General features: G+C 42.0%; 2 protein-coding genes across 2 annotated transcripts in view; both read left to right on the top strand.

The window, feature by feature from the left end:
• Positions 1-781: 781 nt before the first annotated feature.
• Positions 782-16071, top strand: part of WDR83 (WD repeat domain 83) — a 34234-nt gene continuing 18944 nt past the window's right edge. The window contains exon 1 of the mRNA XM_081940074.1: positions 782-888. The gene's annotated coding sequence lies outside the window, so the exon portion shown is untranslated. The remainder of the gene's footprint in view (positions 889-16071) is intronic.
• Positions 2498-5055, top strand: IER2 (immediate early response 2). The gene has a single exon (XM_081934816.1). The coding sequence runs from the start codon at positions 2686-2688 to the stop codon at positions 3409-3411; it is 726 nt and encodes a 241-aa protein (XP_081790942.1). The 5' UTR covers positions 2498-2685; the 3' UTR covers positions 3412-5055.

Below are 16071 nucleotides of genomic sequence, written 5' to 3' on the forward strand. Positions count from 1 at the left end.
AGGATTTACACAGCCACACCCGGATCAGATGAAATTACAGTATTGGAAAGGAGGCAGGAATTCGGAAGACTAAAAGGGGGAAAAAAGGCTTAGGCTTGCTTTGGAAGGTACGATATCCATACTTGGAATTTACATAGATTGCTTACAAACTGAGAGTATACGACGTGAGCTGTAAATGTAGCCTCTGAAAGTGGCAGGATTTAGGAGGACATACGCCACCCAAGCAGAGTATTATGTTACCCCGCAGCCCGTTATACGTAAACGGATTGGCTGACAAGGCAGATGGCTTCCTCCGTGAAGGCCCGGAAGCTCAGTTGAGCCTTTCGTCGCGTTACCCATTTATGGGCACAGGAAGCAGGGCTGCTACTACAAACGTAAGCGCTTTGAGAACGTAGCCTCGGCTCCTCCCCCTGCCTTGTCGTCAGGCTCCAATAATACATGCAGTAACCACGGTGGCGAGAGGGAGGGGTGACCTAAATAGAGGGAGGAGTGACCTAAATAGAGGGTGGAGCCCAGCTCTGGGAATACTGTAAAATGAATGGGGAGTTAGGGACGAGCGTGCCTTCCGATGTGTTAATTGGGGAGGCTGGTTAAAAGACAATGTGTTTTCCCGACCAGTAAAACATTTACGTGAATATGGGAATATCCTCTGTACACACACCCCAACCCTCCCTCACCTGTAGTAAAACAGGGCAATTAAGAAGCAGGCAGCCACAAATGCGGATGAATAAAAGAGAATATAAGTATGCAAATTGAGGCGAAGCTCCATTGAAGGCTTTGCCTGAACTGGCCTCCCTTTGGTTGCATTGGAAATGAGGGAATGCTGGGCCACGTTGGCCAGAACTGCCAGACCGAATAACACTGCAAGGGAATTTACTCCCAAGTCAGGTTTGTTGTATAGGTTTGGTTGATGACAAGATTTCAAAACTTTGGGTGACAATCTTTCCTTATAATTAGCAAAACAATTGTTATGGTTGAGTTAGAACAAGATCTGGAGTTCAAAATACTGTATCTTAAGGGCAAACCTAACATTTCTTGCATTGATTTTCTATACATAGTTTTACATGGGGGTACAAACTTGAGATTACTCACAATTTGCCCACAATGTATTTTTAAAAAGTATTTGCATTGCTTTGGCCCTGAAATTACAGGATTTTTTTATTCTAGTTTCTTTTAATTTTGCTGATAGTACAAAAACTGAATACCCTTCCTATTCAACATCTTGTCATGGCTACAGCCTGGAGGCTTAAATCAGTGTGTAAAATATGAAGATTGCAAGTACCAACATGCGACTACAGTGCAAAAATTCTTTATTTGATGTAACACCTCTGTAAATTAAAACTCAGTCAATCATTTGCCTTTTGCTGTACCCTATAGATTGTTGAGGTACCAACATATATTATTATAAAGGATACAGCCAGAATTGTACTAACAAACCAAACTAGCTATACTGGTGCAACTTGTTTGGAGAACACTAAATAGAAAGAAGTTAAATTGTTTTGGTATCATCTGTGACATCTACTGGACAATTGGATTTTTGCAGGTCAGATATGGTAGTCTCAATAGTTTTAATTCATGTGTTGCCATAGTGATAACTGTCTGCAGAATGAGCTTCTGAATAGTTATGTTTTATGTCACTTATTTCAAGTAGGTTGGAATCAGACCTGACTTAATCAGTAAGAGCATCTGTTTCCAAATCTTCCTAATCCATGCTTCATTGAAAATGCCATCATTGCATTTTCACAACATGCTAAGGCAAAGATCAACTGTCATAACATGGATTGTCTTTTATGCCAAAATAACTGGCTGTGTTTTGGCTCCATTGAATAGTATTATTTGCTGCTCTGCCTTTTGGCAACCTTATCAATTGCCAATCACTGAATCTAACCCAAGAACAGTGTGCGGAAGCCTTCCCCACCCTTAAAACGTGCACGGAACGAATCTTATTTAACTATTTCCCAACGAGTGGGAGCACGTGGCCTTCAGGCAGTGAACTACAACTTCCCAAATTCTTTAACTTTGCACATGGTGCCTGAGGTCAATAAGAGTTCAACAACCTCCCTAGTTTCTCAGAGTAAATCTTGCACTCCACCATATCTCATTCAGAATTCGCAAAGTGTACTCCACTCCCAAGGAAACGAGCAAATTTATTCTGAAGCCAATTAGTTAAGGAATCGGCTGCTAGCCACTGCTTGCCCACACCGCTTACACAACCAGCTGCTCATTTTTTCTGAACCCTGCCACGCCATTTCAGCGTGGAGCCCGACTTCCAGTTCTTTGCTTAGCAGGAGAAAGCCAGCCGTCCGCGACCCTGGCCTCCCGGCGACACCTCCATTTGGCTCTTTCTCTTCTCCCGCCCTGACATTTCCGCCTGCCCTTCCCCCTTTCGGGAAGGGCGGCTAGTGGCGCGCAGTTACAAGGCCGGATGCGGCTCGCAGAGTGGGCGGAGGCGGCCCTGGCGCTGAGATCACCGGGAGTATAAAACGCAGCGCGCTGGGCGCGGCTCCGCTTAGTCGGAACGGACGTCTCTGTGGCGGATTGTCGGGGAGGTGTTTGCTGGGAAGAAAACAGCCGGAGGCGCGCCACTTTCGCTTTTGGAGGAGGGGGGAGAAAGACCAGGCGTTTCTCTTCCGACTCCAGAGCTTCAGAAAGGTCCAAAGGGAAGCCGAGAGAGCGCCCGACAACATGGAGGTGCAGAAAGAAGCGCAGCGTATTATGACGATGTCGGTGTGGAAGATGTATCACTCGCGCATGCAGCGCGGAGGCCTCCGACTCCACCGCAGCCTGCAGCTCTCCCTCGTGATGAGGAACGCCCGCGACCTCTACCTCTCGGCCAAGCTGGAAGAAGAGGACGAGATGGGCGGAGGAAGCGTGGAAAATTTTCCTGGGCAACAGCCGGACTTAGACCTACAAGGGACGGCGCCCAGCCCGCAGCATCTGGAGGGTCCTCCGGCAATCCTGTTCCCCCCAGCCCAACAGGAGGCGCCTCCACCCACGCCACAGCCCTGCGGCAGCCTGGATCCGGAACCTATGGAGACCCAGGAGGAGCCCGGTAGCAGCTTGCCCGCGCATTCCTTGACCCAGACGGCTTGGAGCCGGGGCGCCTCGGGGCCTCTGCCAGTCAGCAGGAAGCCGAGCCGCAAGCGCCGCAGCAGTAGCCTAGGCAAGATTGGCGCCGCCGAAGCCGGCCTGGTGCCTAGCAAGAAGGCGAAGTTTGCGGAGGAGGAAGGCGAGCGGCAGCCCCAGAGGCAAGAAGGGCCCTTTCCGAGCTTGGCCCGAATCCTGCAGGACCGGTTCTCTAGCTTGATCCTCCAGCCTCCGCCGGCCAAAGGCGCCGAGGAGCCCAAAGCGAACTGCAGACAAGGCGACGGCGTGCTAAGCATAATGGTGAGGGCCGTGGTAGCCTTCTAAAGCGCCCCCGCCGGGGACTCGTAGCTGAAAACTACTGCCCGCGGAGAAGCGGAGCCTGCGGAAGCCCTCTCTGGGCAGAGGAGCTCAGTACCGCCTGTCTCCTCGGTGGCGGGACTCTGGCGGTTAGGACGGCGGGAGGCTGATGGTGGCGCGGGGAGCCCGAGTGAGGCCTTTCCCCTCCCCTGTCCTCCTCCCCCTGCGAGTTTAGGCGAGAGACGCTCTGGTGACTCGGGAAGAAGGCGAGACAAAAGGCCGAGCGACGGCTGGCCACGGAGGGCGCTCCCTGGAACTGGGACGGCGCGGTGGCTGCGCGCCGAAAGAGGAACTGGTCACGCCAGCGCGAACGTCGCTGCTCCTGGAAGAGAGAGGCTGAGAACTTGGGGTGGGGGTGGGTGGGGGGAATGAAGTCGTTTCCAAGGAAAGGAAAGACCCGTCAGGCCTTTCAAATCCTCATCTGGGTGGAAAGCAACCACTATCTGCTGCGTGCACTTTTAAAAAAAAAACTTTTGGTGCTAGTTCGAGAATAACGCTGCGTTTATTTTCGAAAACGCTTTGCGTTAACTTAAATTGCCAGTTCTTGGTTGAGGATTCCCCCTCCTCTTTTCTGAAAAAGGCTTTCTTAGGCAGCCGGGGCTCGTTCCCTCAGGGGTTAAATAGCCCTGCTGAGAGCTTTTGAAGAAAAGCAGCTTTTGTCAGCTCCACTCCTTAGATATTGGGGGGGACGACAACTACCCAGCGTTCTTTTGCTCAGGGCCACCCTTCCCCCCCCATCTAATAATTAAGTGGCCTGTTTCTTTGTGCCAGAAATGCTCTCTAAACCTGATTAGTCTTGCCGAACCATCCATGGCGAGAGCAAGCAGGAAGGAGAGGGGGGAAACTGACCAGTCATACTAGTATGACACATCTCTCATATGATGAGCATTTGCATTACTCTGGGTCCAGGAGTGCAGGGGATTTCCTGTTCATGTTGCCTTAGCAGTATATGTGTGAGTGTGTTTGTGGCTGCTGTGTTTTTTTTTTTAAGTGTGGGTGGAGCTCATGATCAGAGGGAGAGGAAGGAGATTGGCATTTTTGTAAGATGTCATCTCAAACTTGCTGGTGGTTTTCCTAGGTGACTGGCATTGTTGACTTGTTTGGGACAGTGATAAGGAATAATGTGATATTCATAAAACATGTTTTTCCTCGTTATCCAGCTTGGATTATTTCATACCTAAAAAGGAGCAGTGAAACCTGTACTGTACTATGATCCTTATATTGAAGTGTTTTGTAAGGTCTTTTTTCTTAAAACAAAAATCAAGTCATTCTGTGGAATTCCATACCACGTTTTCTTTTGTTCAAGAACTGCTGCTTTGTTTGCACAAATTTTGAAGCAGTTCTCATTGTACTAGAGTTAATGTGTTATGAGGTATATATGTGTGTGCAATCTAGCTGTACAGTTTGGAACATAAAATGTTATGTGTTCCTGAAGTGCTAGTTTCATAAAACTAGCTGTAGATTGTTCACTGTTATGGTACTTTATGTTACATGTATGTATCTTACACTTTTCTTTTGCCTTGAAGAGGGCAAAAAAACCAAGGTTTTGTTTCTTACCATTCTTGGTAATTAATATTTTGATTAGTAAAATAAAGATTTTTTTTAAAAAAATTCTGTACTATTTAATATTGCTTAAAAAAACAACCACCACCATGCAGGGTTATAATAGAGCAGGGTGTGGGAGGGGAAATTGTCAGTTTGAAAGCTTTACCATAAAATAGACAATAGATTTCATGTTATTAAAAAGCACAAAATATAAGGTAATAAAATGCAGGTGAAATTAATAGAATTGCAAATCCAAAGCAAAATGTTTCAATCTCTCAGAAGCAAAAAGGTATTTCAGGCTCCTGCAAGTTGGTTAGTGTAATGCTTAAAGCAGAACATATTGAATCAATTTTTCTGAAAAGGTCAGTTTAGAAATCAACCTACATTTGTTTCCAAGAACTGAAAATTCCTGCACAGGCCTTTAAAAAAAACAGATGGGATTGCCTCTCCCCATCTCAGGTAGCCCAGGTTGCATAACAGTACCTACCCATAGTTTCAGGATGACTGACTGCATGGGAAGATTATATTTGGAGCTCCAGGAACTGAAGCTTGTAAACTTGTTTATGATGAACAAAAATAACTTTTCCATAAATATGGGCCAGTAGCCAGCTGGACAGGATTGGCAGACAAGACCTTGGATGAGCTTTACAAAATATTTGCAAGTTGTGGTATCTTGATGTAATCTCCATAGCATCTGTGGTACCTAGATCATGTATCTCGACCCTTTCGAAATGATTTAGTGGTCCAACATAAGTTGCCAATTGGCTCCCATGGGCAGTTAAACATACTGCAAACAACCAGGAAAATCTTTTCCTTCAATGAAAACCTCTAAAGCCATATAGCTTGTGTGGTGCAGCCAGGTGAATGCTGGGTTTTTATCAGCAAATTGCTTGATAGTCTGATAGTTCAGTGAGAAGACTTGGAACACGAATGTCTATTTAGACACAGTGAATTTAGCTGGTGTTAATACTAAGTAGCCTACTACAAGTGAGCTTCATGCTATATTTGCAAACCACAAATCAAATGTTAAGTATTTAAGAAATGCTAGCATCTAAATCCCCCTTTAGATTTTAAAGCATTTTCCTCCGGATTCTCTGGTTTGAGTGGCTATGTCATGAAATAGCTGAGCAAGCAGGTGAGGTGAGATTAATGATGATGGGGCCCCAAGGGCTAAAGGAACTCTGCTGTGATTCAGTGCTCAGGAATTTACTCCCTGTAATCTGAGCTGCTTCCAGTTGAGCGACCACAACCTGGTAATTTTCCTCCATAACAATCTGGTGGTTGTCCTTAGCCTATAGAATTAATTCCTCAGGTACTTGAGGTTTCTGAAATGCAAATGAGTGTTACAAAGTAGTTTACTTCCTTTGTTTGCTTTTTTTGTGAATTAAGAAATTGCAAGAAGCTGGAAGCAAGAATTTCAAGTCAATTCTTTGTGGATGCTTAACACCATCATTTCTACTTCAGAAATCCTGCATGACCAAATTCCTCCCACTGCACCCAATTCCCAGTACACAGAAAACTACGATTGGGATCAAATATTCTATTAAACCAGATTTAAATAAGCCATAAATGGCCGGGATCACAGAAGGGGTTAACAAAATTATGGTTTAGTACAATGTGTCATTCCTTCTATAGGTTAGTAAGAGGGAGAGATTTCAAGTTAAGACCAACCCTACATCTTCCCACAAAAACTGACACGCCTATTGGTGAGTCAGTCCAAAAGTCACTGTCACAGCTTGGCTGCTTTAACTGTGGGCCCAAAAACAAAGAAGTGGTTTGGCATTAGTAAGATGATGGACTATGACCTACTTTTGTAAGACTGCTAAGCATTGGATGCATACATAAAAACAAGATGCAAACCTGTGGCCTTCCAGATGTTGAAACCAGTTCTTGGCATCCTTTTACCATTGGTCATCCTACCTGAGATTCCTGGATGTTGCAATGATAACAAAGTTTCCACACCTTTGTTTATTTAGTTTAAAGCATACCATTGATCTTCGGTTTACAGGCCTCTCCCTCCCTCTCTCTCCCCTTCTCCCTCCTTCCTTCCTTCCCATACACACACAAACACACTCTCACTTCAAGGTGCCCAACATAACCCAAGAAGAATGACGGATCAAAAATCATAACCACACACATAGATCTCTACTATTTCTGTTACTCTTAGTCAGACATGCTTATAAAATACCTTACATTCTCCCATATTCATTGTTACTCTGAGCTACTCATACAAGTAGGAGATAATTTTAGACAGGAAAACAAGCAACTTTCTTCAGCCAGATGCCTTCAGCTGCTGGACTATAGTTCTTATTAAACTTTAATAGCATAGGAATTTGTCATAGTAGAAGACAACGTGAAAAACATTGTTTTATAACTAAGGATTTGAATTCACACAAGTCTTTCTGTTGAACAGCACAAGAGGATAGGTAATTGAAAAAGAATTGAGAAGCAAAGCAAAGCATCTGGTTTAAAGATTTTTTTGTTATTGCTATTTTATAGACATTCAGGTATAGCAAAATGCTAAAAATATGATTTTGTGAGCTCTCTTTCATAGTTTTATATTTTTAAAAGGAATTGCTAAGTATTTCAAGATGAGATGCTGATCTGTTGAAATATAAGCCTACTGAGTACCACTCAGTAACCTGCTTGACTGCATGAATGAGCAGATGTACTTGACCGTAAGTCTCAAACCTAGTCTAATTTATAGAATAACAGAGTTGGAAGGGATCTTAGAGGTCTTCTAGTTCAACCCCCTCCTCAAGTAGGAAACCCTATTCCAGACAAATGGCTATTCAACCTCTTCTTTAAAATCTGCAATGGTGAAGCACCCACAACTTCTGAAGGCAAGCCATTTCACTAAATGATTGTTCTCACTGTCAAGAAATTTCTTCTTAGTTCTAGGTTGCATCTCTGAGTTTTCCTTCTGTTATTTCTTGTTTTGCCCTCGGGTGTTTTGAAGAACCTCCATAGATACCTACCACACTAGTCTTTTTAGCACTCCTTGTAACACAGGTCCAGGTCCAGGACTCATTGTTAACAACTTCAATGAGTAAGGAGAAAAGAGTGCATGAAATTCTTTCTCACGGTCAAGATCAGGCATACTTTCTAACATGTAGGGTTTTTTTTGTTTTGTTAAAAAGTTGTAAGCTTTCCATTTAGAGTATAGATAATAAATATTTTTCTATGCTTATCTTCCAATACTGCCTTGAATTTTCCTTTCTGGTGGAGAGGGGATTTTTTTAAGTGATTGAAATATGCGCTCTTTTAATCTTTATATATTATTTTATTAGAATAACTAAAGCATTTCTTTTAATATATGATTATGTTCTTCTGAAAATTAAGGCACAGCCATAGGGGTCCCCAAATACATATGCAACTTAGCATTATTTCATATGTATGGATCCTAGAAATATGAGGAAAGACCTCTCCCTGTCTGGCATCTTGACGAGTAAATGTCAGTCTGCACCATGGGTTGTTGTGTTTTTTTTCAGCAGAAAATTGCTCCCTCCAAGCTCAAAACCCAAAATATCCTGTGTCCCAGCAGTGGGCCCTTTGCCCATGTCACTGTCTGTCACGTAATCTGAGTAGAACGTTTGTCTAGTCTTGCTTTTGTTAGAATGCAAAGAACTGGAGCTTTAGAAACAACATATTTCTCTCTTTTTCCTAGTATGCAATATAATAGTAGTTTGCATTTATTCTTAAAATTACTGTGAATACGGGCATTTTTGCATTCCTAGCTCCTTTATGTTTGATGGAAATTCTGACAGCCTAGACAATTCTGCATTGCACCTAGAAGCTCTGTCATGCCATTGCCTGTGCAAGACACTCCCTCTGTGAATAGATAGAGGGGTCTTTGATAATGCCCCAAGCATATCTCCAGCAGAACAAAGGCAGCAGAACTAAAGGCTCCCACACACACAGTATGACTCTCTGCCAGGAATCTGAATTCCCTCCAGCCCCTTAAGGCACAGGCTGAAGGACAGGAACCCCCTCCATCTCTCTCTCTCCCTGTCTGCCCCCCACACACACACACTTTTAAGTGAGGAAAGTTTGGCACGCTAAATGCAATCAGGGTGGTTTCCTGTGCACCAGCTACTATTGGAGACAGGATACTGGAGCGGATGGCTTGTTCTGCCTTGCCACCAGCCAGGCTGCATCCGGCACCTGAAGTTCCTATGTTCTCATGGAGTGTGGGAAGGGGGGAGCCCCATAAACACATATACCTTCTATATCTATAGGATGATATTTGGAGTCTGGTAACTACTCGCTTCTTGGACCAGGTAATTCTGGTTAAACAGTGCACATCAACTGATGTGGAATTTTACTTTTCTCTTTTCACTGAATTTCCTGAGATGTTATTAAATAGTGGTAAGAGAAAGAATGCCCAGCACTCTCTAGTGTAAAAATGTCAATGTAACTCTAGAGAAAAAACACTTTCCCATCAGAATAGAAGGAAAGAAACAGTTTGCAGCAATTCTCAGTCAGGCATAAAGGAAAGACTTTCATATGCATTAACTGGACATACAAATTGGGACCTGGGTCTCTATGCATGCACGCACACATACACACACAGAATCTCTCTCTCTCACACACACAGTAGGTTTATATTAGTACCAGCTGTTTCAAAATTATTGGATTACTTTAATGGATGTAAAGAAAGGTGTGTTCTGGTTACAAAGCTGGCAAATGAACACAAGTTCTAGCACTAAGTAGTCCGCCCACACTTTGCCTGGAGGCTGAAATCCTTCATTAATTTCCTTCTTTCTATCCATTTTAACCAACAAATCTCAGCCTAAATAAGTTGTAGTTCCCCCCCTCCCCTTATTTTTAGAATCCTTTCTTCGGAGCACAGGCTATGTCTCTCTCTTTATCCCTCAATCCTTACTTCTCATGACACCTACACCAGTAGAGTTGGAAAGTTGCAATAAAAGGTATGCCACTCATTGGAATTGCTTTTGTTTAGCCAGCCTCCCTTAAGCAGAACAGGTACGCCTTTACCATTCTGCTTGTGCACTGCCTTGCTGTTGGAGAAGACAAGGATCCTACAATTACAACACTCCTTAGCATGTGGAATTTCTATTGAATATGATCATGGGCAGGGAGCAGCCAGACAGCCTCATTAAATTGCTCCAACCAAGGCAATTATGGGCCCCACCTCAGAATAATTAGTACCCATGGGAAACTGCTTGGTAGACAGGCTGCATAAGCTAACAGCTAGAGCAGGTTATGCTAGAAGCTAGGATTCCTGATGTTGTCATCTTTCCACCCGCCTTCCAAAAAGAAAGCAACAAAAACTAGATGGTGAGAGTAGAGAAGGAGCTTGGTTTCGGACTGTAGTTTAAGAATCTAGGTGATACCTGTTGTCTATGAGCTTTAGTTCAGCCTTTACGGTAATAACTGGTAGACATGCAGAATTAAACTTACCAAGTCCTAAAGTTGTAAAGCTGAAGCAAAACAAAAGCAAAGCAATACCACTTCAGCATTGCCACATGATGGTATTATTTTCTATGACTTCTAAATAATTTTTTGTATCTAGCAAAGTTATCAAATCACGAAGCAGCCAGTAGAATGAGGGAAAGGTCATATACTCCTGCATGTTTCTTGCTTCCTTATGCAGTAATTCCAGAGTTTGTAATTGTATGCAGTTTTGATATTTATTGTTGCAGCAACCAATTAGTAACAATTTGTAACATTTTAAGCCACCTTTAAGTAAAGTAGAAAATTGTCCTTTTTTAAAAATCCAGGCTGAAATGATTGATATTCTGCACTCAAAGCTTGTTTACAAGTCTTCAGTATTTGATTTGGAACCAGACTCTTTTGAAACTGATTCCAAATTAACGAGAGAACCAGTCCTTGAGGGAACTAGCCTTTGGGAACAGACAGAATTTAATCTTACTTTGGTTTAAAAATAAGAAAGGAATTTCAACTTCTTCTTTCTAGAGCTTCTTTTTAGAAAATAGATGAGTTCAACATGGTATTTCTCTGTCTATATCTCATATTTTTAACAGATGTATAGCATTCTAGCCTTGGGGCCCTTGTCATATTGTGCTGGGATAAAGTATTTTAAGCAGGCTGAGATGTTGAGGTAGAAAGAGTTGAAAAAAATATTGAAAGCCAAAGAAAAGAAACAAGGATGAATAGGTTGCCTCCTCTTCTGAAGGTAGTCCAATCTTGAATCTGACAACCTTTTTGTCAGAATGTGATGCCTGCTGACAGTCAGACTTAAGAGTTACATGGGAAAAATTATGCACTAAAACTATGTGAGGTGAAAGTGTTCTTAATTACTTCTTGCCCAAATATTGTTCCTGATTTCATGGAACTCCATGATTTCTCTAGAGGCATGGAGTGTAAGAATAGTATAAAGTAGTTTGATTAGACTGGGCTTTCTTTTCTACCTTAGGTGATGCTCTTGTTGCCTCAGGACTTCTGAGACCATTTCTCCTCCTACAGATTCATCTTTTGTTCCTCCCACTGTCTGACTGCACATGCTGGATCTCATGGGTGCAGTCTTAGGGAGGAGTCTTTGGAACACTTTGACAACTCCTTATACCTCATTTCAGCAGGGTGGCCTTTGCAAATTTTCCCGTGGCACGCTGGTCAGGTTGAAATAACAACAGGATGGCTGGCAAAATCTTATCCTTGATTACTACTGAAAAATTTAGTGAGATTTGCAAGGCAATGTAAGTTTTGAAGAAAAAGGAACATCTTGGTCAAAACCACTGATAAATAAATATGATCATTAGTGCTTGAGCTGTCTGTCTGGTGTCCCCTCAGAGTATATTTAGTGTTCATTTCCCTACAAATTCTATCCTATTCTAGAATCTTTAGTAAATCTGCCTGCTATAAACAACCAAGCAATATTTTACCTTATTCTATCATTACCCAGGAGCTGCTGACTTCTTTGAAAGCAATAGAATCTGCAAGGCTTTGTCATACCCTGGTCACCCGATGTTTTTCCTATCCAAAGGAATCACACAAAAATAATTTACCTTCTTCTCCACATTCATAGAATGTAAAGCCCATGCCATTTTTGCCTCTCAAAATAATATAAATTTTATATATATATATATATATATATATATATATATATATATATATATATATATATATATATATATGTGTGTGTGTGTGTGTGTGTGTGTGTGTGTGTTTGTGTTACAACCCCTGGTATGACCTAATTATCAGCACAAATACAACATATATATATATATATATATATATATATATATATATATATATATATATATATATATATATATATATATATATATATATATATATATATATATAATCTCACATTCTATACAACAGACTTCTCTATATACACACAGTAAACCATATATATATGGTTTATTTCAAAGACCAACACTTTTTTTAACCAAGAGAAACTTACGAAAAATCTTCAATTCAAAGCAAGAGATAAAAAACATAAATAGCAAAATACATAACTAGCATCAAGGAATAAAACTGTGGTCTCAACCCCATTCCTTCTCAAGGTGGATCTTTAGTATAACTACAGTAGTTGCTCACCAAACATATCATACAGTATTCCTGAAGCAAAAACATACTTAATTCAAATATATGGAATTTATATGACGCAGAGAAGCTGAAGTACTGTGTGTATATAGAGAAGTCTGTTGTATAGAATGTGAGATTATGCATATACGAAAGTAGGGGTGTGCAATGTCTCAGATTTGATTTCAAAAAGATGCTTCAGGACATGTACAGTACAAATGTAGTACTACCTGCCACTATTTAAAACAACTGCCTCTTTTCTGATCCTGGATACTTTCAGGAATTGTAGGCAGGCACTATATTTACACTCCCCTTGCTTTAATTTCCCTTTGTGACTTCAGAAGTGCTGAGGGAGCCCTAATAATCAGTGTATTGGTGCATGCAAATCAGTAAAACTGATAACTTCCATTTTGTCAGCTAATGACCTTTACAGGGAAGATGATGCCATCCTTCATGGATAAAAGATCTTTGTGCCTGGATCTCAAAAGCTGCCTCTTTTCTTTCCTTGTGCGGGCCTAGGTTGCATAGACCTATGGCTACTTTTTTACTGTTAGGTAACTGGGAAATTAAGAGAACAATGGCAGCTCTTAATAATGGTTGCTCCCTCCTAAAATATTTTCCCATGCCCCTTGAACTATAATACAGAGGTATTATTTTAATGTGTGTGTCTTCACGTCAGTTTTTGACTCATGGTGACTGACTGAATAAATTCCTGCAGCTTTCTTGGCAAGATTTCAGAAGTTTGCCATTGCTTCTTAGGGCTGAGAGAGAGGGACCGGCCTAAAGTCCCCCAGCTGGCTTTGTCCATGGCAGAATTAGAACTCACAGTCTTCTGGTTTATAGTGTTGCCTTAACCACTACTCCAAATTGGCTTTCATTATTGTAACAGTACTCTGTTTATCTGGCATACGTTCCTAAATTCAACAGCAGCATTTCACATCAAGTAGTATATTAATAGCATCAGTGAAAATACTATGTGGAGGCAGTAGTGGCAGGGTCAAAATATCAGTCATGTAAGATTACAGGATGATTTGGGGCAAATGCTTTCTCACAGCCCAACTTATCTCTTGGGATTATTGTTAAAGTTATGGGGGGGGGGGAAGCAAGAGAGAGGCTATTAAGTTCCTGGATGAAAAGATAGATATAATTGATTAAATAATTAATTAGCTAACTAGTCACACTAGGCCTTCTTGATTGACAGGTTAGTAATCCACCTCCAAATTGTGGTGTGCTTTAAATGAGAACATAATTTTGTTCAGCAAATCCTGCTGGGCAAAGATCTCCCATCTGTACTAAAGTTCAGACTGCAGTTATCAAACAGGATGCACTGCTCTATTTGAGGGAGGGGAAGCGGAAGGGGAAAGGGAAGCGGAAGGGAAGGGATTCAGCTAGAGTGGAAGCCAGAAATTTCTCTGCTTCCTTGAATTACGTATATTAGACCCAGTTCTCTCCCTAAAATCAAATAGAAAAATCCTTATACTTAATATATATAGTATATTAACTACCTGCCCCCCAGTTTATTTCAGGGCCATTCTTGAGGCTTTCTTTCACCAAGGATTGGGCAGAAGAACCTCCTAGCTCATTGGGCCCCTCTAAGAAAGACCAAGATTTTAACTCAAAATAGCATCGACCGATGTCACTGCAAATGCGGATTCTTCTTTACCAGCCAAACATGTGAGATGAAAGCATAGAAGGGAAAGTTACCAGACAGAATTAAAACTCCCAATACTTCAGCTTGGTTTAAGTTCTTGAATATGATGATTTGCCATGTCATTTAAACTTAGCCCTCAGCTTCTATGGCGCAATGTTTATGTGCCATAGCAGCGCCTTTGTTGCTGTGCTACAGATTAGCCTCCCAGCGTGATGTATGAACAGGAGCTGAAATTTATTTAAGCAAACACAGATATGTATGTGCAAAGGCTGAAGTGCTTTTTCCTGGTTCCTCCCGCATCAACACAATTAAACGATGCCTAAATCTAGCCGCTCAGCCACCTGCACCACAACCTAGCTAAGAAGCTGAGGAAATCTATGTCAGGGTGGATGAATGCACTCCAACTCAGCTTCATTAAGCCGTCTGGGTGGTGAGTGATTAAAAGGAGATGCTGATACCCCCTCCGGCTGCATTCCGCACTGACTACGCGGCAGCCTCCGATCCACCCCCGTCTCCGATCCACCCCCGTCTCCTGGCCAGCAAGTGCGGAAGTGGGGAATTTCCTGGCACCAGATGCGGAACAGGAAAGCGGAAATGAAAACAGCAGCAAGCCAAAATAGATTGGGGGTGGGAAGAAGAGGTGGGTGGGCGCTTTTCTCTTAAAGGCACAGGATTATCCATAGTCCAGAAAGGAAATAAATTTATTGAAAACAGATGGGTGAGTGTTCAGGCAGGGACATGGTTTCTCTTTGCTTCCCCCCCCTGACTCCCCCCCACAATCCACATGGCCATTACAAACCATCTTGCCTCGTAACATAGTTTTTTTTCTTTTTCCCTTCATTAGCCCATTCAAAACATTACACTGCATGGGAGCAATTTAGGACAAGACTGTAGGTGGCCTCTGGCAGTACAGAAAGAAAAACAATGCATCACACGGCTTTTCTTTGGAACGAAATGCCAATTCCTAGCTCTGTCAACACAATGCATGCTGTGAGAATTATCACCACCCTACCCATAAACAAGCCTCACAAAGTTGAAAAAATATGCTCAGTTGTCCTTGAGAACTGAGTGAGCATAATAGAGCTCTAAAGATTTTACCTCCTTTTCTTCTTGCTGAGACACATTTAGCAGTCTGAAAGGAGGAAATGCTGATTTCCCAAGCGACAGAGGCAATCGGCATTTGTGACAATGCGATGACTGGCTGCAGTCAGTTAGCATTCCAGAACGAATCCGTATTAAAATGGATCTGAATAAAAATCCTCAAGAAAGATGAAAGCACACAGTATCTAGCTGAACTTAAATTCTCAGAAAATTTTTTGCAGATGTGCTCAATATAATCTAATTTTGTTCCTTATGATGTGTTATCTATTTATAGGGTACATCAATAAATAACAGAGAGTCCTCCCTGTTCCCTACAAATTCAGACCAGGCTTCCTTCCTACTAGATGCCGGACCATGTACTCTCCATCCTGATATGTACCCCTTTCCTCAATATCCCAGCTGTGCCATTTCATCAGGCTATTTAGCATTGTCTAAAAGTACGAAAGCTGCAGGCAGGGAGTGGGAAGGGAAAGAGAGAGATGGGAGACTCATGAATCACCAGATGCAATCCAGTCTTTGGACGTTAGCCAAAGAACACTGCTTTGAAGCAACCAAAAAGCCTAAAGCTGTCACTCTTTCACTTATTAATTGTTCATTCTTGTTTGAGTAAAAAAAAAAAGATAAAGATACTCTTTAGTCCATGACTAAAGGTGCTTCTAATTAATTTTTCAGAAATTAAGAATGTCCCCTTTCTATGCCTGTTCTCTAATACAAATTTGAACCCTTTTACACAAAGCATATCAATGATGACAACGCTGTTAAACTGTAGTACACAGATTCAATGTACCTACAAAAAAGTAGTAGTACTGCATAGC

The sequence above is a fragment of the Natrix helvetica genome (assembly GCF_964273705.1).
Source record: "Natrix helvetica genome assembly, chromosome: 1".
Lineage (NCBI taxonomy): Eukaryota > Metazoa > Chordata > Lepidosauria > Squamata > Natricidae > Natrix > Natrix helvetica.